The sequence below is a fragment of the Trichechus manatus genome, unplaced genomic scaffold (genome assembly GCF_000243295.1).
Source record: "Trichechus manatus latirostris isolate Lorelei unplaced genomic scaffold, TriManLat1.0 scaffold00021, whole genome shotgun sequence".
In the NCBI taxonomy this organism is placed as follows: Eukaryota; Metazoa; Chordata; class Mammalia; order Sirenia; family Trichechidae; genus Trichechus; species Trichechus manatus.
Window position 1 is genome coordinate 15675397 of NW_004443957.1, and position 23993 is coordinate 15699389.

The 23993-nt window shown below is 35.4% G+C and overlaps 1 protein-coding gene across 3 annotated transcripts in view; it reads left to right on the plus strand.

Annotated features, from left to right (window-relative positions):
- The window catches only part of RALGPS2 (Ral GEF with PH domain and SH3 binding motif 2), a 167249-nt gene that overhangs the window by 137524 nt on the left and 5732 nt on the right, over positions 1 to 23993 (plus strand). The window contains exons 12-19 of one of the 3 annotated variants that reach the window (XM_004372854.2): positions 321 to 456; positions 1104 to 1255; positions 4569 to 4623; positions 7071 to 7148; positions 8899 to 9004; positions 12816 to 12908; positions 21130 to 21235; positions 23666 to 23757. In XM_004372854.2, the coding sequence (XP_004372911.1) occupies positions 321 to 456; positions 1104 to 1255; positions 4569 to 4623; positions 7071 to 7148; positions 8899 to 9004; positions 12816 to 12908; positions 21130 to 21235; positions 23666 to 23757 (818 nt within the window). Of the gene's footprint in view, positions 1 to 320; positions 457 to 1103; positions 1256 to 4135; positions 4193 to 4568; positions 4624 to 7070; positions 7149 to 8898; positions 9005 to 12815; positions 12909 to 21129; positions 21236 to 23665; positions 23758 to 23993 lie in introns of all 3 variants that reach the window. The other 2 variants (XM_023728069.1, XM_023728070.1) reach the window with 2 other exon arrangements.

Below are 23993 nucleotides of genomic sequence, written 5' to 3' on the forward strand. Positions count from 1 at the left end.
GTAATCGATGTCACTGAATTGTACATGTAGAAATTTTTAAAATGGTGTATCTTTGGCTACGTATATTTTCACCAAAAAAAAAGTCCTCCAAGGTTGAGAAGGGAGAGTGTTGACATGTCATGGGGTTGTTAACCAGTGTCATAAAACAATATGTGTACTGACTGTTTAATGAGAAACTATTTGTTCTGTAAACCCTATCTAAAGTACAATTAAAAAAAAAAAATCTAAACCATTTTTTACATTTTATATGGAAGAATTAAAAAATAAAAACAATATTTTGAGACATTTTGAAAATTTCTCTTTTTTAATTTAACCCTTAGGTCCTGAAGTAGGAGCATCTCCACAAAGTGGAAGAAAAAGCGTGGCAGCTGAAGGAGCCTTGCTACCACAGACGCCCCCATCCCCTCGGAATTTGATTCCACATGGACATAGGAAGTGCCATAGCTTGGGTTATAAGTCAGCATTTTTAAATTTTATCTTTCAGATTTTTAAGTTATATATAATTTAGTTTATGTTCTATTTACTTTATTAGTGTCCTTGCATAGTTTTCTTATATGAAAAAATCTTACTCTGATTCAGTAAAATATCTTGTTTGCCTGAAAGTATTTACTTCTTCCTTTACCTAAATTTGGAAATGAGCTTTTCCAGCAGTATCTTCACATTTAGGGGAGATAAATGAACACTACAGAAAGCTGTCATAAGTAAATCTGGAAAGCAATATACCATTTTCCTTTTAAATTATAGCCTTTACATCAAGACAGTCATTACTTGTCTTAACCAAAGTAAGTCATCATAAGTTAAGGTCTATAAAAAGTATTCTCTTCATTCCTAAATGTAAAGAAAGGGAAGCTGATTTTTTTTTTTTTTTAAAGTATTTCCTGTATACATAAAGTGGATATGACCAGGTTTCCTAAAAAATTTCCCTAAACTTATAGTTTGACGCTTTCGTGGTAAAATCTGTGTCTTCAGTAGTATGAGAATTCAGAAATAAGTTCAGTGTAGCAGATAAATCTTTTATATCCTGAATGCTTATGTAAAAGTACCTTTTATGTCCTGAATTACTAACAATAATGAAAGATGAAAAACGTCTCTCTTTATTTCAGTTTCATTCATAAAATGAACACAGCAGAGTTTAAGAGTGCAACGTTCCCAAATGCGGGGCCGAGACATCTGTTAGATGATAGCGTCATGGAGCCCCATGCACCATCTCGAGGCCAAGCCGAAAGTTCTACTCTTTCTAGTGGAATATCAATAGGTGAGAAATATTTCTCTGAGGAGGGTTCCATCTTATAGAACATGAGATTTTCAACAAAGCTTAGCTGGAAACAGGCGATTAACTGTACCACAAATAGAGAAAATTTAATAAAAGTGTCTTAGTCATTTAGTGCTGCTCCAACAGAAATACCACAAGTGGAAGGCTTTACAAAGAGAAATTTATTCTCTCACAGTCCAGTAGGCTACAAGTCCAAATTCAGGGCATCAGCTCCAGGGGAACGCTTTCTGCATCGGCTCCGGAGGAAAGTCTGTATCATCAGTCTGCCTTTGGTCTGGGAGCTTCTCTGCACAGGAACCTCAGGTCCAAAGGACGCCCTCTGCTCCCAGCACTGCTTTCTTGGTGGTATGAGGTTCCCATGTGTCTCTGCTCACTTCTCTCTTTTATATCTCAAAAGAGATTGCATTAAGACACTAATCTTGTCAACCTCATCAGTATAACTTCATCACAGTGATAGAATTTATAACACATGAGGAGATCACATATAATCTCATCATAGTGGTAGAGTTTACAACACATAAATAAATCACATCAGATAACACAATCATACAATACCAGGAATCATGACCTAGCCAATGTGCTACACACGTTTTTGGGGGGACACAATTCAATCCATGACAAAAAGCAAAGTAGCAGTTAGATACAGGGTCATTTTACTCATAGCTGCTGATACTGGTAAATCACGATGGTTTAAGAAGTGCTTGATATTTTTGAGTCCAGAAAGGGAGGCACTTGAGGAATGATGGGAAAAGAACATAGACTGGTTGAATCGGTTAACGGCATAATTTGGATATAGGAATGAGAAAAAGGAATCAAGTATGACCCCATGTTTTTTTGTTTTGTTTTGTTTTTGTTTTAATTAAGCAGCTAGGTAGATGGTAATTCTGTTTACCAAGGTAGAAAAGACTGGAAGAGTGTTCATTTGGGGCAGGTGAAGAGTGGCAAAGCCCTGACTGGAGTAGATTTGAAAACGAGGGGTGAGGAATAGAGAAGCTGCTGTGAAGGAGGGCAGAAAATTGGGCCATATAAGGGATGTGAGGTTGAGAGAGGGGTTTGTTTGATTTTACTTCTTAAACCTCTGTTTTCTGAAATTTTCTAGATGAACATTATTTAGAAAATATCCATACAATGCTATTTTTATTTTTAAAAAGAAGTAAAGGAGAAAACTATATTCCTCTGTGATTAAGTTCCAGATTGCTCAGGGGCTAAGCCTACTAAAGTTAGTTAATGTAATCATCTCAATATTGGCGAACAGTCAATAGATGCAAAAGATTAATTTCCCTGAAAGTATCGATCCCTTCATCCTTGAGAGTTGCAAACCCTGAAAATGAAATTGCTTTAGAGATCTTCAGCCTCATTCAGCAGTTGTTTATTCTGATGTTCCCCTTTTTATAAATGCAAATGATTAACTGATGACAACAAAATTTTTAAGAAGTGTTACCTGAAATACCTCTCCATCAATGTAGTAAATTACCTACATGTAAATATCAACCTCAACCTGAAAAATGTACAGAAAAGAATTTTTCAAGGGAAAGGGAGTACTTTTTTTTTTTCAATTAAAAATTGGTTTTGGAATCAAATCTGTTTCTTAAAGCAGAAAAAAAAGTTTTTTTAATTACTGCTCCCGGTTGAGAACATAATATTTGGCTTTCCCGTGTCATAACTATTGTCTAATGGTAATTATTATCCTTTAGTTTATTTGTGGCTTTTACTCTCCTTAAATGTGCTTTTAGTTACGAGAATATAGTTATCTAGTTATTTCATTGAGTTACAGTCAATGCCTCAGTTTGGAGACCTTTCTCCTTCAGAGCAGGAATAGACTTTTTTAATTTTTGCCTTTGTATTTATTTTCTAGTTATTCTAAGGCCTTTAAGTAGATAAGCAATAAGATTGTTGCATCCTTGTTTGTAAAATTAAGAGAGTTACACATGGGCACTTATTTATCAAGATTTTTGTTTTAAAGCTTTTGACATTTTGAAAAGAGAGTAAGTCTATAACCATAAGATGGTAGTATTAAAACTGTGTTAATACACACATACACACAAATTCTTAAATCACAAAAGTTATTTCCTTAGCTGTAACTTTTACATACAGTATCAACTGCTATGCAGTGGAGGCTTTGAGAAAGCACTGTGGAAAAACTAATCCTTGGGACAGTGGCCTCAGACTTTTTCTAATACGGTATATGTGTCCTAGACAACCTAGAGTCGTCTTGCCTAGCAAAGTAAGCACATCTGCTCTGAGCTCAATGCTCCTGGGAACGCTTATATTTTCTATACATAAGTCATACTAATTATGCTTAAATTCTCAGTCTTCACACATGATACTGCAAATCAAAAGATAATCTACAACCACCACCCCCTACACACACACCACAGAAAATGACTTCAGTGACTGTTAATCAATTCTTCCAAAGATGTTACATAACTAGTATCATTCTGTATAAATAGGAGAGGGGTTAATCCATCACTTATAGTTGTTACCATGGGGCATTAGAATTTGATTCTCTCCTAGAGCCCCAGCAGTAAAACATCTGACAGACAATTCAGCTTGATACGTAAGGGACGTATTAGTCATCTCGGTTTAATTAAGAGCCAGAATTATGTTTACAATAAGTTTTCAAGTCGTTTGAAGCTGTTTTGGACTTTTCCATATTCGTTCCCCTCAATTTTTTCTCCAGCTAATTTAAAACTCTATTTGAAGACCAATTTAACTGATGTTCTGGCCAAAGAGAAAGTTTTTACATTGTTGTAGTGCTGTTTTTGATTTGTTTGTTTTAAGTTAGGGATTCCATCCTCTTCTATCTTGTCTTTAAAGGCAAAGAATTGAATTTCATTATTACATAAAGCTTTTTTTCCTTAGGTCAGAAATGGGTTTTAAAAGGAATAAAAAGGGAAAGAAGATACATGCCACAAACCTGTAAGGATTTCATAATTACATTGATCTTAAACTATGACAGACCTAATAAGGAAACATTTTGTGCTTCTGTGCATTCTCCCATGGTAGAAAAAGTTCTTTATTAACATAATGAGCTTGAGCTGTAAGTAGACATGCAAAAATGTTTTATGCTATTTTCTTGTTATTTTAGGTAGTCTTGTCCACTGTATCCCAATGTATTGCAAAATAGATCTAGCAGCAAGAATATTAGAATGAAGAATTAGTATGTGGCGGTTCACCCACAAAAAATATGGTGGTTATTTTATGAGCACAGTTAGAGATTTATTTTTAAAAATATAAAATCCAAATGGGAAAAATAATTCTGATGTTTAAAATAGAGAATAACTTCTGATTTTAGGTAGCAGTGATGGTTCTGAACTAAGTGAAGAGACCTCATGGCCTGCTTTTGAAAGGTAAGAGAAATTGCCCCTTTAAACTTCTCTGAGTTTATTTTGTCTATCTGAAAGCATATGATAATGTGAATATTAAGAGATAATTTTTATGACGTATCCTTAAGGGACTATTTGTGATTCCTGCTCGTAGCAGAAATTAGAATTTGATCTTTAAGTCTGCAGCTGTAAGTAATAAAAATGATTGATTGAGTCTCATCTATGTACAGTTGTTCAGTGGTTTGACACATAACATATTTGGATTTAGTACATTGTAATTATAATTTTAAAACAATAATAACCGATCATGGTCAACGTAACTGCTTATGTGTTCAAAAGTGTAATTATTTCCCTAAGTTCTCGTTTATTTAAGTCATTTTTTTAAAGACATTTAGTGGAACGGTCAACTTCATTTTCTGCAGCTGCTTCAAGGGCAAAATGACTTAATTTATAAATTATAAGTAAAGTAGCTTGAAGATTGTGTTGTCATAAACTCAGAATGTGCAGAGTGAATAAATTTTTACTTTATAGTTTGTAAGTCTTGCTCCCTTCTCATCTCCCTATTGCTATAAGCTACAAAAGCTGCCATCTGCCTGTAGCAAATAACATATGCTGTATTGAACTTCAAATAGAAGATCTCCCTAAAAACGTAGCCAAACAACACAAATAATTGTAATTTACTACATGTCCATTAGGACTCTTGTATTATCTCTGATTATTTCAGTTCTGCCATTTTCACTTACAAGATACTTGACTCTCGACCCAAATAGTTGCTCTATTATATGTAAACAGAGCAATTAAGTTTCAAAGCAACAAGAATGTCATCTAGATTGAATTTTAAATGCCTTATTAAAACTTAACGGAGTTAATATTTAGTTACTAGTCCCTATCAGTCACTTTAAAATAGAAAACAATTATCCTAACTATATATTTGAATTAGTTAACTTTCTGCAGTTTAATTAGAAAATTAGATCCTTGTTCTTGATGAAACTTCATAAAAATTTCTCACCATTATGTGATTAAGATTTTACTCATAAGCCCTATATTTCAAAGTACTCATCAGTGTTCCCAAGTATTGTTCTCTTTCGATTTTGGGTTTTTTAAAAATTTGTTTTTACATATTGTTTCTCTTCCAAACATTACTTTCAATCTCTTTATTTGGGTTTGCCAGAAATGGAAAAAACACAAGCGTTGCCTCTGGCATGCTGTCTGCGTTTGTACACATTGTCTTAGTTTTTTTCCCCCTAGAAAGAGCGTAATACCATGAGTTGTTGATTATAGAATATTTTGTAATCTTTAGATAAAAGGTGCTGATTAACAAAATTATTTATCGGGTTGCTGGAATTGTATGTGAGTAAGCAGAATGGTGTTGTGTTAAATAATCTGTTCTCATCCCAGCAGGTTACTTCTGAAGACAGTATTTAATGGTGTTATCTTCACATCTCAAAACAATATTTTTCTTGTATGACAAATGTTTTACTTTGCAGACATTTGCAGCTAAAATTCTACTGTACGTGTGCCAAGTTTAAAAATCAGTGGCTCTTGGAAAAATCTTGCAAGCACATAAATCAATGCCGCCCAGCAAGGTTCAGACATGAAATAATAAAAAGTGAATAAAGAACTAGATTTAAAACACTCTGTGCAGAGTGAACTTGAAAATATTACTCTGACTGTTAAACATGCCAGTTTTTGTTCTTGTTTCCTTGTAAAGAGAGAGACATCAAGTACGTTATGGCGTAAGTTGCTAAAACAGTGGTTTTTGTTTTAAAGATTTATCAACAGTGCTACTTTTGGCTCTTCCCAGGCAAAGAAGTATCGGTGTTTCTGTGTGTGTGTGTTCATTTCCTCTGTTAAGCATCACGTGCCATTTTGGATAAATGTTAACTCATACCATTTTTACCATTTATTGGCTTTGTCAGTTGATGTGGAAATAAAATAGTGCCTATATTTTTTTTACTCAGTTCATCTCTTTTATTAGTTGTCTTTGATTTAATATAAAAGATTGAGAGGAAAATGAAAGTGTTTGGACCACATTAGTTTTAAGTTTGCAGGCCATATTGCTTTTTAGGTGTCTTCATAGGGACATACAGTAAAAACAAATTATATAAATCAGGCATTATATTTAAACTGGAACCTAAAAAGTGGAATAGAAGGAAAACAATTTTTGAAGTGTTTTTCAGGTTTGGGTATTATTTGGTATTATTGTTTTTGCAGATTTGCTAAGGTAAATGTACGTATAAATGTATGGTGTGTACTAGATACCTAAGTATTTCTAGAGTAAATAGTAGAAGAAGAAAAAATTGAAATCTATGCTGCATGCTCTAAGAAAGAGGCGCAATCACATGCTATCCTTTTGTAAGATTTACAAAGCTATATTACACGAAGAACTATTACACTGTTCTAGCTACTGATGATGATTGTGTGAATAAAAGTACATGTAATTACATACAATTTATAATGGAATCCAACAGGAACAGATTATACCATTCTCTCGGCCCGGTGACAAGAGTGGCACGAAATGGCTATCGAAGCCACATGAAGGCCAGCAGGTACAATCCCCCTGCATTCAGGGGCCACAGAACTCCCCTCTGGTGTTGGTGATTGGCTTTCATGGGTGCGGTCTGACATTACTTCTGTTCTTTTCCAACTTATCGGTTTAAAAACTAAACAAAATGCCCAGGAAAACATGCTTTCCAAAATTTAATGTAGAGATAAATTTGAACTATTCTTTCTGATCCACAGAGCTAATTGCTAAAACTTGCATCCTTATGTCAGATTTTTCAAATGCTTCCAAGTTGATAGCTTTTTAACTGTGTGGGTGTTTCTAATTCCGCTAGTTTTGGGAAGAGCAATACAAAAATCTGCTTGTTACTCATGAGGCTGCAATCAAAGCATTTTCTTTGCTAATCTACATTTATTATGTGTTTTTAATATGTGTCTGATAAACAGCAGGTCTTGAATCTAGACAAGTCTATTTCATGAAATAATGTTTGTGCATTTAAACTCATGTTCATTGAATTGTTCATTCAGTCTAATTAAACCAGGTTTCTTTCTGCACTATGTTAGCTGTGGAAGAACAAAAGGATAGTGGATTGATTCAGGGTGTAATTAACCAGTTCATAATACAACCAGATAGCAAACTTTGGAAGTGAGCTTTATGTCACTTTGATGGTATCTAATCTCCTTTTGTGTACCTCCCTGTATGTAAGTAGCTCTAGCATGAAATTTCTAGTGGTGTTTAGGCTTTAAGTCACTTTGAAGACACCTAAATACATATTGGGAGTCCTGGTGGCGCGGTGGTTAAAAGATCAGCTGCTAATCAAAAGGTCAGCAGTTCAAATCCACCAGCCGCTCCTTGGAACCCTATGGGGCAGCTCCACTGTGTCCTATAGGGTCACTATGAGTCAAAATTGGCTCGACAGCAATGGGTTTTTAACGTACATAAAGGGATAAACTGGTAAACTTCATTTTTCTTCGCTGTTGTAGGAATTCTGCAGTTCATGTATCACCAGAAAATAATCTGTGTTTAACACTGTGTATATTTTAGTTGACACGTGTAGAAATCATTCTTGTTTTACATATAGGACCTTAAATGAGCTGTAGAAAGATATTAAAATGTTTGGTTATTGTGTGAGATTTTCTTAAGATGTGTGAAAAGGAAATCTTGACTTTTGGACTTACTCTTTTCTTGGAGAGCTGATAAGTCTATAATCAATCACTTACGTATTAGATGTCATTAAAATTTATTGCAGAAAGCCAAGCTTTTTAATCTTTTGTTACTGCTTTTTGTTATTTTTTCAGCGATTTTAGAATTAAGCATGTTTTTTTCCTTTTTCTTTTTTTGAGCTTGTGCTATTTTTATTTTCGATTTTTTATACTTAAATGCTTTTAACAATTAGAATCCTCATCTTTCCTTACCAGGACTGAAAATTTCTAATAGGAAAAAAGGTTTCAACAATGATGCAGTCTGGCATGTTAAGAAGAGGAAAAAAACTTAAGTTCTTAATTTAATCTTTACTAAAGTGAATTACTCTATTCTTTCTAAATTATGCTTGTTCAAATATGTAATAAAATGTATTCTTTTAGCCATCTGCTGACTTTAATCACCTCCTAATAAACTTTTGTGACAGCTTATAAATTTCAGATCAGTAAACCATTCTAATTATCAGTGTCTTCTCAAGTCTGAATAAAGTAACAGTTTTAAAATGAAGAATAATTACATTTTATTTAAGTACTTACTTGATGACTACTATAGATAAAAGTCCTTATATGTTCTTTTCTTTGTTTCATTATTTATAGTTCTGCAGAATCAGAAGATTTGGCAGTACATTTATATCCAGGAGCTGTTACTATTCAAGGTGTTCTCAGGAGAAAAACTTTGTTAAAAGAAGGCAAAAAGCCTACAGTAAGATTTTATTATATTATAACACACTTCCAAAAAAATATATGAGTGTATAAGACCCGTTGCTGTTGAGTTGATTCCAACTCATAGCAACCCTGTAGGACAGAGCAGAACTGCCCCAGAGGGTTTCCAAGGCTGTAAATCTTGATGGAAGCAGACTGCCACATCTTTCTCCTGTGGACTGACTGACTGGTGGGTTCAAACCACTGACATTTTGGTAAGCAGCCGAGCGCTTAACCACAGCATCACAGGGCTTCTTTATAAATGCATAGAACCCTTAAAAAAAAAAAATACCCTAAGACAATTGAAATAAAACTGGAGTAGATTTGAAATAATTTAAAATACACATTCGCCTCTTAAAGTGTTATTATACCTGCCATGCAAATTTCTACTAAATCATATATTAAGGTACTGCTGTACTTCTCCCCCTAACATAGTTTATACAAAACTGTTTCTTAGAGAGCCCTGAAAGTATATACTGTTAAGAAGTATTTTAGTGGTAACTTTTGGAGAAATAGAGAATGGAGAATAACAACCCTACAAGATGGAATTGGACCAATTTTGTTTTGTCAGTCTTAAGTTTTTTTTAAATCTCTCTGAATGCAGGGGAAAGATGTGGCAGTCTGCTCCCGTAAAGATTTACAGCCTTAGAAACCCTTTGGAGTCACTATGAGTCAGAATCAACTCGATGGCAGTGGGGTTTTTTTTTGTTTTTTGTTTTTTGTTTTTTGTTTTTTTTTTTTTTGGTTTTTAATGTAGGCAGGTCCCTGGGTGGCTCAAATGGTTTGCACTCCACCACTAACTTCAAGGTTGTGGTTCAGACCCGCCCAGTGGCCTGCAGAAGAAAGGCTTAGCAAGCTGCTTCCATAAAAGATTACAGCCAGGAAAACCTATGGAGCACTTGTACTCTGTAACATATGGGGTTGCCATGAGTCGGAATCGACTCTGTGACGATAGGTTTGGTTTTAGTTTTTGGTAATGTAGATTTTCTTTACTACGTAAAATAGAACCCAATATAGAATGTCCTCCAAACCATAACTATATTTAAAAAAAAAAAAAAAAAGTTTAGTGGAACAAAGCTTTTCATATCTAGCACAAAAATACATTCTTTTCCAATACCGGTACAGTAATCTGACTACTAAAGAAAGAAAAGGGTTTTATTTTGGGTTTTTTTTCTTTTCCTCAGATAATGTTATAGTTTTATCTAATTTGGAATAGGAGCCCTGGTGGCACAGTGATTAAGTGCTCATCTGCTAACCAAAAGGTCAGCGGTTCAAACCCACCAGCTGCTCCACAGGAGAAAGATGTGGCTTTCCGTAAAGATTTACAGCCTTGGAAACCCTGGGGCAGTTCTACTCTGTCCTGTAGGATCACTATGAGTCAGAATCAGCTCAATGGCAACGAGTTTTTTTGGTTTTGATTTGGAGTATAAAAACTTTTACTTATACCTACACATAAAGTTTTTGAACATATAAGGGCTTCTTAAAATATAAAAATGATTTACATCTAAGTAATCTGATTTTCCTGTTTACATTACAAACCACAGCCACATACAATCAAGAGACTACACTAGCCAGCTAGTAGCAGGTGAACTAAGAGTAGCATATCAGTTGAGGCATTACCGTACCTCTTGTGTGCCAGATGCTAGAAACAGACAGTAAATAAGATGAGACAAAGTACCGACCTCATGGAGTTTACTTTCCAATGAAGAGAAATAGAGAACAAGCCCTTAAATAAGGTAATGGGATGGAGAGTAATGGAGTGAAGAGGGATGCCACCATTGTGGATCATAGAAGCTGAGATGTAAATGAGGAGGATGAGTTAGCCATGCAAGCATTTCAGGGAAGAGTGTCAAAACAGAAGTAGTGCAAAAGCCGGAGATGGACATGTTCAAGAAACAAGAAGGCTTGTGTAGTTAAAGCATTGAAAGTAGAGGATATGAAGGAGATGAAATCAGAGAGAAAGGCTAGGTTTGCTTGATGATGCATTAGATGTGATATATGAGGGAAATATATGAGTGGAAATGATGATAACCTTTGGGGTTTTGGAAGTGAACCAGGTAGATGTTGGGGATATTTATTGAAATAGTGAAAGATTTTTTTGCATTGTTGTTGAGGGAGTAAGTCTTGGCCAGGTTCACTTTGATAAGCTTATTAGACATTCAAATGGATGTGTCAGTTTGGCTCTTGAAAGAATACAGTTCAAGAGTTGAGCAGAGAGGTGAGGTCAGAGATAAGAGAGTCATTATCATACGGGTAGTAGTTGAAGCTGGGACTGGATGAGATCTCTGAAGAAAAGTGTAGCTGGGGAAGAAAAGAGGGCTGAGGCTAGAACTCTGTAGCGTGTAAAGGCCTGTTACAAGAAGAATTTAGAGGAAAAATAAAGAACTGTTATCACAGACGTCTAGCAGGTAAGTATTTCAAGAAGGAAGGAGTGGCCAGCTATGTCAGATGCTCCTGAGAACTTGCATATGATGAGGACAGAGGACCGTTGGCTTTGGTAAAGGACAGTTGTTCATCACCTGGACAATAGCAATTTCAGCTCGAAAGCCTGAATGAAGTAAGTTGAGAAAATGGGCAAAATAGAAGTAGAATCAGGAATTAGAAGTTGTGCTACAAAAAGAGCAGAAAAATTGGATGGTGTCTACGGAGTGAGCTGATGGCTCAAGGGAGGGATTTTTTTTAAATGGGAGTAATATTAACGTTCAATTGTGTAATGATAGTAGAGGGAGAGAAATTGAGATGCAGTGGAGAGAGGAGTTAATTGCAAAAGCAGATTCCTTGAGAAAGTTAGAAATAGTAGGAATCTAAGGCATAAAAGGAGAGTTTGAGTTTGTCCTTGTATAGAAGCAGGATTAACTATTCTGTTATAGCAGTAAGGAAGGTTGAGTATGTGGGCCTACAGACAGGTAGATAGATGGAATTGGTACTGAGAGGATGAGGTAGTACTCATCAAATTGCATACCTGGGAAGTATACAATGAGATCATTGTGGAGGGCAGGGTATTCGAAATTTGAAGGTACAGGAGGTGTGAAATAATTGAGGAGGGGAGGGAGATGGAGGGAGAGAAAGGGAGGATTGGGTAAAAGGAAAGTACTTTGATAATTTCCATTTGAGATTGGTAATCATAATTTTATCAGTCAGCCCAATTGTGTGATTTCTCTAGCAGTTTTCAGCTACAGTTATGTGGTACCAAGTAATCAGATGGTTAGATTTAACTAGGATTAGGGCTTTATCAGGAGAGAGAGACAAGGGGATTAGAGTATTTGGAAGAGAGTGGTTATAGTGTTGGACCATGGAATATAGATACAAAGAAAAGGGAGGGAGAACACAGGGTTAGGGTGGAAAATAATAAATAACATTAAAAAGTGATAGAGTTCTTGATAAGATCAAAAATTATCTGAGTGAAGGTACTAGAGTATATTAGCTGGAAGTGATAATCAGGAATATTATCACTTCCAGCTAATATAATTAGATTTCAGAAGTCTAAGGTTTAACCAAGGAGCCCTGGTGGCACAGTGGTAAAGCACTTGGCTGCTAACCCAAAGGTCAGCAGTTCGAACTCAGCAGCTGCTCCACAGGAGAAAGATGGGGCAGTCTGCTTCTGTAAAGATAACAGCATTAGAAACCCTATGGGGCAGCTTTACACTGTCACATGGGTCACTGGGAGTTGAAGTCAATTCGATGGTAATGGGTAAAGTTAGACCATTGGATGGCTAAAGTGGAGTCGGGCAAGGTCATTGGCACTAAGACGGTAAAGAAACTGAGAGGCCAGTAGCATTTTATTAGTATATTCATGTGTTTGTCTTCTGCAGGTAGCATCTTGGACAAAATATTGGGCAGCTTTGTGTGGGACGCAACTTTTTTACTATGCTGCCAAATCTTTAAAGGCTACAGAAAGAAAACATGTAAGTGTTCCACCTCTAAGTCGTTAGCATATTTTCACAGCCTCTTCATGGCTGTAAAGAAAGTAGTCCTAATAAGATGTGAGTTTGTGGGAAGGGAGGAGGGGGTTGCTTTGTTTTCATATTCTAATCCAATAGTACTTACACCTATTTCTTGTATGAATAGTTGATGGTATTATTTTTAGTAAGGCCATTCCAAGGAAGGAAACCTAATTTTTCCTTTTTTTTGAAGTTTCTTTTTTGAATGCTGTTTTTCCCCTGCAGATGCCAAAACCGCACATTCCAAATATCTATGGTGACATCAAAGCCTTCCTTAACATGGGTTTCTGGTTCAGAACATGGCTCAAAACTATTGCCTTGGGGTGTCAGTTTCTAATCTATAAAATATGAAAATTTGGGGCCAGCATCTAAAGTTGCTTTCCACCTCAAACTCTGATTCAGTGATTTTCCCAACGATGAAGAGGAATGAGCAATCACGATAGTTACTGTAGTCAGCTTTCTTGTGCTTCATATTCATGAAAAGCAGCTTCTCAGAACTCTTCTCCAAATGTAGAATCTTCTAGATCTCTTATGTGCTGTTTTGTTTTTATATATACCAGTGATACAGTCTTTGAAAGGAAGAATAATTTGTTTCCATGTTGCATAAATAAAACCCTTTTGAGAGGAATGTTATTTCTAAATCATGTATTTTGGGGGAAATATTTAAGTGGTTTAAGATTTACTGAGGAAGTGTAAGCCACTAAAGAAAAAGTAAGTCCTTTTTCTACTTTCACATTACCCACATGACACTGCATAATTCAGAGAAACTCTTCATTTCTTTAATCAAACCAAAGGTACAGAAGAGGACATTGTTGGTTTAAATGAATGTGGAAAGTGCCATAGGTAACACTAAAATTGTCAAATCTTACCAGATACTAGCATCCCCTTCCTTCTCACAGCCTATCACTGTCCTGAATTTCACCTTAATCGTTGCTTTTTTCCCCTCCTCTGAAGTTTTACCATATGTTTCCTTAAACATTTTTCAACTGTTTTTGAATGGAATCTAATATATTCTCAAGCACTGGCTTTTTTGCTCACTGTTTATATAGATAGCTCTTTCATTGAGGCAAAGGACAGACTGCTCATGGGGATCCATCCATTCTGGGAATATTTATTTTTTGTATTCTAGCCAAATTGACTATAAGGCCCACATATGCAACAAAGTTACACAGATTAGTTTCGCTGCAACATTTTGCAGAGTAATTGCCTCTGCTTGGGACTACTGCAGGAGCCCTGGTGGTACAATGGTTAAGCGCTCTACTGCTAACCGAAAGATCAGCGGTTTGAACCCACCAGCAGCACCTCAGGAGAAAAGACCTGGTGATTAGCTTCCATCAAGACTACAGCCTAGGAGACCCTATGGAGCAGTTCTACTCCGTCACATAGGGTCGCTGTGAGTCAAAATTGACTCGATGGCACACAGCAAAGAAAACAGTACTGGGAAAAAAGGTTGATATATTAAATCTCCTGTCTTCAAATATAAAGCAACTAATTTTTCATATTGCCACTTTGAGATACTTGTTGACTAGATTTCACTTAGTCTACAACTATAAAGAAATAGTTACTCAAAATTTTTTTCATTTTTTCCTAGCTTTAATTACAAAGAGGCCAAATTAGAGAAGTTATAACTCAGTTTGTCATCTAAAGCATATGTTAGATAACTCTTTGTGCTTGACATTGCTATGATAGATAATTACTAACATATTATGATAGTTTTGGTTTTTAATTATATGAGACTTGCTGATAAATAATATGTATTAAATATTTAGAAATTAGAGCATAGTAGATCATAAAGAAATCAGATCGTAAGTGCCAAGGAAATGGACTGTACATCTTATCTTCTAGTTAAAGCTGTAAAGATTAAAGAAGGAATTACAAGAACAGAATAGAGGGTATAGAAACAGGTCCATGTTTGTATTTACTGTCAGCCTAGAGGTAGAAGAGATATGGCACAGAACTAAAAACCAATGAAGGAAAAAAAAAAACTGTTCCAAGTTAAAATAGAAACAAGTTGGAAGAAAAGATTTGCTATATACAAGCAGCAGGTAAAGGATTAAAATCTATTATATAAACACAGCCCCACCTGTGTTATGTTCTTGCCAAAATATTTAACCTGAATCTGATCATGAGGATACAACCAAATCCAGACTGTAAGACATTCTGCAGACAGCTGGCATGAATTTCTAAAAATGGCAGGGTAGAGGTTGGGGCTGGCGGGCTCAGGAGGACTGCAGTAGATTAAAAGAGACTAAAGAGTCTTGACAACTAAATGCAGTATATATACCTTGGTTAAATCCTAGAGCTAAATTAAAAAAAAATAAATAAAAAGGTCACCTTTGGGACAATGGGGAAATTTTAATATGTTCTTTATATGATTCTATGAGATTTCTTTTGTGTGGTGATTACATTATGGTTACGCAGAAATATATTGTTGTTCTTGGGAGATCTGTACTGAAGTATTTAAGATTCAGTGTCCCGTCTGCAACTTAAATTTAAATGTTCAGAGAGATCGAACAAATGTGCCAAAAATATAGATGAAGGGTATTTGGGTAATCATTGTAGTAGTCTTTCAACTTCTCTTTACTTTGAACTTTTTCAAAATAAAAAGTTAGAGGAGGAAAAAAAATCATTAATGAAACTGTACCTATACATATATACGTATGTATTAATGTGGGAGTAGGAGGAGTCTGGAGGCTTATATACATGTATTTAATTATTCTGTAAAGTATACTTTTTTTTCGTTTAACCTATGCGGAGCTAAGTAGGCTTGGGAAGGTGGAGTGGCTGGGGAGAATAAGGACTATTTTCTTGTGTCTGTATTTTTTTTATGTTTTAAAACAAAAGCATATTCACTGTAAAATAATTTTTAATGGAAGCATATTCACTGTAAAAAGATTTTTACAGATATGTTTGAACATGTCACTGCATGTTCATGAGTGCCTGATAGGTATTGAATAAAATTGTTTGATTAGATTTTAAAAACCAAGCTCACACCTGAAAAAGAAATCTGTAACATGTAGACAAGACCTTCATGACTCAGTAAGAATAAAACAGATTAGAAAAAAGGAAAAGGGAGAAAATTGAAGATGAAATAAATGGTTAATAACATAAAAAGATGACAGCTAACCTCACTAGTTGTCAAAATATGCAGATTAAAGAATATACTTTTTTTTTTTGCCTTTACAGAAATTCCAAAGGTTGATAATGCAGCAGTTGCTGTGGTGTAGGCAAACATAGACTCATGCACAGTTAGCAGAAATTGGTTTTGAGACGGGCAATTCTAGTCAATACTTCACTTAGTGACCATCGATTCCTCATCTGAGAGTCTTTGCTACAGAAATCCTTGAACAAAATGCACAAAGATATCTGTAGAAGTACATGTATTTCTGTAATGTTTATAATAGCAAAAAGCAGGAAACAACCAAAATACTTACCAATGAGGAAATAGTTACTGATAGGTGAAAACCACAAGTCAGCATATAACTATAACCCAGTTTACATACATAACCAAAAAGTCTGTGGTGCAAATGCCTAGAAAAAGGTTTAGAGGATTATACCCCAAACAATGGTTAACTCTGAGATTGAGATGAGATTCAACAGGTGGTCAGGGGACATTCGTACTCTTTATATACTTCGTCTGTCTCTATGAAGGCATTTACATTGCTTGAGCTACTTTTTTTTTTTAATTGAAATAATAAGTAATTGAGGCAGAGGTTTTTGAGAGTAGGAAAGACTGTTAGAAAATCGTGCTATCCACTTTGAAATAAATTCTGAGCCATGACGTCAGCAGTTCTCTGGTATTCCCGATTTTATTCTTCATAGTCTTGAAGCTTATTTTCTTCACTTTTCATTTTTGTAGTACTATGTTGTTACTAATAACGTGCAGTGTTCATTCTTTTTCCAGTTTTCTTTTAATTGTGAAACATCTTAGTTACTTAGTGCTGCTATAACAGAAATATAAGTGGGTAGCTTTAGCAAACAGAAATTTATTTTCTCACAGTACAAATTCAGGGTGCCATCTTTAGGGGAAGGCTTTCTCTCTATTGCCTCTGAAGGAAGGTCCTTGTCTCTTTTCTGCTTCTGTTCCTCTGTGATCTTCATGTGGCTTGGCATCTTTATCTTCCCCCATCTCTGCTTACTTGCTGCTTGCTTAATCTGCTCTTTTATATCTCAAAAGAGATTGACTTAAGACACATCCTACACTAATACTACCTTATTAGCATAAGAAAGAAAGTCCATTTCCAAATGGGATTATAACCACAGGTACAGGGGTTAGGATTTACAACACATATTTTGGGGGGGGGACACAGTTCAATCCATGCAGTATCATACACATAAAAGAAGATATGTAGTGTACATGCACATTTTAAAGAATAATAAATAAAACGAACACGTATACACCACTCTCCTCTGGGCATGAGAAATAGAACATTGCCATAACCATCAAATTCTTCTCAGATAACATCCCCTTCCCTCCTTAACCACCACACCCACAACTCATCACTGTCCTGAATTTCACAGTAATCATTGCCTTGTTTTCTTTCAGGGTTTTACCCTGAACAATACGTTGTTTCATTTTTTAACTGTACCTGATTGGAATCCCATATATATTCTTAAGCACTAGCATTTTTGCTTAATATTAGATTGTTAAAATTCATGTGTATTGACGCATATAGCTGTCACTCCTTTTTATAACTGAATAGTCTTCCATTTTATGAATGTACCATATCTACTGTTGATGAATATTTGAATGGTTCCTACTTTTGTGCTATTTCTAACAATGCTGCTATGAATATTTTTGTGTACATTCTCTAGATTATATACCTAGGAGTACAACTGTTTTTTCTTCCATGTTTATTGGTCATTCATGTTTCTTCTGTGAAATGCCTTTATACGTATTTTGCTTATTCTATTTGGTTGCTTATTCTTCTCTTCAATGGTGTGTTTTTCTTGCTAATTGGTAAAAGTTCTTTATATATTCTGGATACTAACCTATTACCAGTTTATGTGTTACACATACCTTCTTCCAGTTTATTAGACTTGTCTTTTCATTCTCTTTGTGGTGTCTTTTAATAAAAAGTTCTTAATCTTAAAATAATAAAATCTTTCTTTTCCTTTATGGTTAATACGTTCTGGGTCATTGTTATGGATTGCATTGTGCCCCCCGCCCCAAAAAAATGTGTGTCAACTTGTCTAGGCCATGATTCCCAGTATTATGTGATTGTCCACCATTTTCTCATCTGATGTGATTTTCCTATGTGTTGTGAGTCCTACCTCTATGATGAGGCAGGATTAGAGACAGTTATGTTAATGAGGCAGGACTCAATCTACAAGATTAGGTTGTGTTTTAGGTCATTCTCTTTTGAGATATAGAGAGAAGCAAGCAGAGAGATGAGACGTGGGAACCTCATACCACCAAGAAACAAGAGCCAGGAGAATAGCACATCCTTTGGACCCGGGGTCCCTGCATTGAGAAGTTCCTCAACCAGGGGAGTATTGATGACAAGGACCTTCCCCCTGAGCTAACAGAGAAAGAAAGCCTTCCCCTGGAGCTGGCACCCTGAATTCGACTTCTCGTCTACTAGACTGTGAGAGAATAAATTTCTGTTTGTTAAAGCCATCCACTTATGGTATTTCTGTTATAGCAGCACTAGATAACTAAAACAGTCATGTTTTTTAAAAAAAAAAAATCCTTCTCTAACTTGAAATCATTTAAGATATTCTCCTATATTAACTATTAATAGTTTTGCATTTTGATTTAAAGTCATTGATCCATCTGTTATCAGGTGTGGGTGTGTGTGTGTGTGCGTGCATATAATTAATTACTGAACAGTTCATCCTTCCTTCATTGGTCTGTACAGCCTGCTCTTGTCATAGCGGTTTTACATCTATGTGCGTGGGTTCCTTTTTAGACTTCTCTTGCTTTGCCGGTCTGTCTCTCTCCCAGTAGCTCATAGTCTCATTATAGTAGCTTTATAGTCTTGATGTGTAGCAGGCCAAGTCCTGCCTAATTCTTCTTCAGGAGTGTCTTAGCTATTCTTGGTTCTTTGATCTTCTAAGATTCCACCTAAAACTCTGTTAGAATTTGTATAGAAATGACACTTTTTGTAGATCAGTTAGGGAGAATTGACATCTTTACCACATTGAGCCTTTTTCTTCATTTCATGATATTTCTCCATTGATTTAGATCTTTTCTAATGTCTTTTAACTAAGGGTTATACTTTTCTGTATGCTTTGTTTTTAACATTACAAAGAATGAGAATTCCAGAACACCTCACTGTGCTTGTGCAGAACCTGTACATGGGTCAAGAAGCAGTTGTTTGATTAGAACAAGGGGCTAATGCGTAGTTCCAAATAGGAAGAGATGTGCGGCAGGGTTGTATCCTTTCACCTTACCTGTTCACTTTGTATACTGAACAAATAATTAAAGAAGCCAGCCTATATGAGAAGAACGTGGCATCATGATTGGTGGAAGACTCGTTAACAACCTATGATATGCAGATAACCTTTGTTGCCGAAAATGAAGATGACTTGAAGCCCTTACTAATGAAGGTCAAAGACTACAGCCTTCAGTATGAAGTATGTCTGACTGTGAAGAAAACAAATATCCTCACAACTGGACCAATAAACATCATCATGATAAATGGAGAAAAAAATTGAAGTTGTTGACATTTTCATTCTACTTGGATCCACAGTCAGTGTCCATGGAAGCAGCAGTCAAGAAATCAAATGATGTTTTGCATTGGACAAATCTGCTGCAAAAGACCTCTTTAAAGATTTAAAAAGAAAAAACATTGCTTGATGACTAAGATACACCTGGCCCAAGCTGTGGTCTTTTTCAGGCATATGCAGGTAAAGTCTGGACGGTGAAAAAGAAAGACAGAAGAACTGATGCGTTCAAGTTGTGGTGTTGGCAAAGAATATTGAATACACTGTGACCTGTCCAAATAAGAAACAAATCAGTCTTGGAAGAAATGCTACTAGAGTACTTCTTAGAAGCAAGGATGGCAAGACTTTGCTCACTTACTTTGGACACGTCGTCAGGAAAGACTAGTCTCTAGAAAAGGATGTCATTTTTGGTAGAGGGTCAGCAAAATCGAAGGAAACCCTCAGTGATATGGATCTGACACAATAGCCAGAACAATGGACTCAAACATACCAACAATCATGAGACAATGTTTTGTTCTATTAATAAAGTTGCTATGAGTCAAAGCCAAACTCAATGGCAGTTAACACCACGTCTTTTGTTACACATATTCCTCGGTACCTTTTTTTTTTGTAATTCACTTTTATATTTATAGTGTATAGAATTAGAATTGACTTTTATATTAATTTTGTTCCAGCAATCTTGTTAATCTTTCTTATTAATCTAGTAGATTTTGGTGAATTTTCTGTGTAGGTATTAATATCATCTGTGAGTAATGGCAGTTTTATTTCTGCCTCACCTTTATATCTTGTGTTGTTGTTGAGCTGACTAGGTCTTCCAATTCAGTGTTGAATGGAAGTAGCAATTGTGGGCATCCTTGTCTTGATGCTGATTTTGAAATGTTTTTAGCATTTTACGCTTGAGTGTATTTACTGCAGGGCTTTTCTGTTTTATTTCGGTTTTTGTATGGATTTGGGTTTTTGTTTTGTTGTTTTGGTAGATATTCCTTATTAAGGAAGTTCCCTTCTATTTTTACTTGGTTAAGTTCTTATCACAAACATGCTTTACACTTTAGCAAAATTTTTTATCTTATCGAGTTGATCATATGTTTTTCTCTCCTTTAATCTATGAATATGGTGATTTTATTCAGTGATCTGTGGTTTATTTTAAGATGTCAACCCTATTAAAATGTGTGTTTCCTGTGAAGGGGAGGTAGCACAGTAACTTAGAAAAAAATATGTAGATGAATTTATCAGATTCACTGAAAGATTGTGCTCTTTAGGAATGAAGAATAGGATGGTTAGGTTTTGATGACGAGATAAGGCTAGGAAAGTTCTGGAAAATAAGAGATTATCTAAAGAGGGCCTGCCTAGATAGAATTTAGTAGTAAAAGGCCCTGAGCTGACTTGGACCAGCATGAAGTCACAAATCTCATCTCTCATTAGGAGGAACTGAAAAAGAAACTGCCTAACACTTAATTTTTGCTTAGTATGAGCCATAGATGTTTTGTTTCCATTAATTATCTTTTTCTCCTCTCAGTTCAAATCAACATCAAATAAGAACGTATCTGTGGTAGGATGGATGGTGATGATGGCTGATGACCCAGAACATCCAGATCTCTTTTTGCTGACTGACTCTGAAAAAGGTGAATTGTTAGAATAACTAGGGTTGAAGGTACTGCTTATACATAACTTCTGATAAGCCAAAACCTAGTTTAACTAGAATACTCTACAGGGAGAGTGTTTGTGTAGTTTTGTCTACTGGGAAAATATGTCACATAATGTGTTTTAATGATACCTTAAATTCTTTAGAGCTTATTTTCTTTGTTACATGGTATAAACTTGAAAATTAAAGGCCCAGATAATCCCTTGAGAGCTAACCAAAAGAGGGGGAGAGAGAGGAAAGGAGGGACAGAGGGAGAGAGAAAGAAAATTAACTTGACACTCTGTAGGCCACTGTTATTTTAAAACCTCAGAGATTTGGCATATATGTAGTACTCTTTCATTTATACCCTGAAATATAATAATATTCTTTACGTTCTGAATGTAGCAGAAATTTTTCTTTAAATGGTTTTCATTCAGTTACTTTCAATTAAATTGGTTATTTGACGTAAATCACTTTCCAAATAAGTGTAATTCCGATACTTTACATACAGTATATATAGACATTTATGAATTAAATTATTGGCTGTTGACCACTGGAGTTTGTTTGTAAAGTAGATGAGAGAAGTTGGAGGGTTGGCTGTGTACAATCAAATCATACCTTCTGACCCCACCTGAGCCTGTGGTGAATACCTGAGACAGTCCACCAGAAAAGATCCTTAAGCAGTTGCTACTGTTCCTTCATAACAACTGCCAGCTGTTGAGAAGCACCACAAAGGAAGCCAGAAAGGAAATTCTTTCATATCTGCCCGGAATCTTCCATGCCAGCAAGTCCAACTCATAACTGAAATGAAGTGTTAATACTTTTTGTTGACTTTACAACTGTATTTTCGTCTCTGTTTATTCAAATGCTATTTTGTATTCTGCTTTTAGGAAAATAAGTAAAGACTTAAGTAAGCAAGTATGTTGGATACAGAAGAAAAAAAAAAAATGCCAGAAGTGTCTTGTTTTGAGATTAAAGAAATTGATTTATAGATTAAGGACTCTATTCTCTACGTTCTGAATTTGAAGCCCCAACCCTCCAAAATCCCAAGGGCATTCTTAATAAAGTTACATTTTAAAATGATAGATCATTTTCATTGAATTTAATTAACAAATTATGTGGCCAGCTTAATTGTAGATACAGTATTCCTTTTATTCAGATTGACCTAATGTCTGCATCTGAGTTCAGTAAGCAAAATAATTATTACTTAGATAATTAAACATTTAGGGAAGAAAAAAAACAATTGCAAGGAATTTAGGTCAGTAAAAAAATAATAATAAAGCTTTGAACTCAGAGCAGCCTATATAGTACATGAATTCTTTCTTTTCTCAGTTTATTACCTTCTCACCTTAATACATATAATTATATATAGTATGCTTATCATGTGTCTCTTGAATTAGAGGCAGTATAAACAAACAAACAAAAATCCAAACCCATTGCCATCAGTCGATTCCGACTCATAGCAACCCTACAGGACAGAGTAGAACTGCCCCCATTGGGTTTCCAAAGCTGTAATCTTTACAGAAGCAGACTGCTACATCTTTCTCCCTTAGCAGCTGGTGGGTTTAGCAGCTGAGCGTTTAACCAGTGCACCACCAGGCTTCTCAGAGGCAATATAGGGGCTATTTCAAAACACACAACACAGATGAATTTCTAATTTTCTACAACAGAAAGGGATACCTTTTTAGATTTTCCCATAGAGCCCTCAGCAGATCTAGAGATTTGTAATAATCTTGACAAATGTAACTAAAGACTAAAAGTGTAGTTGATGTTAGCTCATTAATCCTTGCTGTTGTTGTTGGGTATTTTGAGTTGATTCCAAATCATAGCATATGACAGAGTAGGACTGCCCCATAGGGTTTTCTTACCTGTAATCTTTATGGAAGCAAATCGCCAGGTCTTTCTCCAGTAGAGCCACTGGGTGGGTTCAAACTGCCAGCCTACTCATTAGCAATTGAGCACTTTTAACTGTTTGCACCACTAGGGCTCCTTCATTAATCCTTAATCACGTTAAATAGCTAATATTTAAATGTTAAACATATTAAAGCCTTTTGGCATGTAGAAAGGTAATATTAACACTATTATTTAGATTAATTAAATAGTATTAAGAACTGATGCTTTGCACTCTGATATACACATACAAATCTGGAGGCTCCAAACAATTGTTTTATTTAGATGCATTTTACTCTAAAAAAATGTTTAAGGGGACAAGTAAAATTACTTCTAATTCATAAACAGCAAAACAGTGACTTTCTGGAAAAACGATAGCATGAAGTGTGTATGGAGGACTCTGTATGGGAAAATTGGGAGAAACCTAGTCTTTTTTTATTTTTTTATTTTTTTTTTTTTTGCTCTTTGATAGTTGGCAGGATTATTGTATCACAGTCCTAATTTTTTTTAATCATTTCCACCTTGTTTTTGGTAATTTTAGGAAATTCATACAAGTTTCAAGCTGGCAGTCGGATGAATGCAATGCTGTGGTTTAAACATTTGAGTGCAGCCTGCCAAAGTAACAAACAACAGGTGAGCATTTCTCTCTTGGTCCTAAGAAGAATCCATAATGTTGTAAAAGATTCCAAAGAGAAGTAAGTGGACTACTTTTCTGAATGAACTGGACAAGGGGTGGTGGTTTTATTCTTATTGACAGCAGCCAACAAGACATGAAGTCTGCATTTTAGTGAGGAGCAGGACAATAAACAAGTAAATATACGATTTCAAATAGGAAAAACTATATTAAAAAAAAAGCCAAACCCATTGCC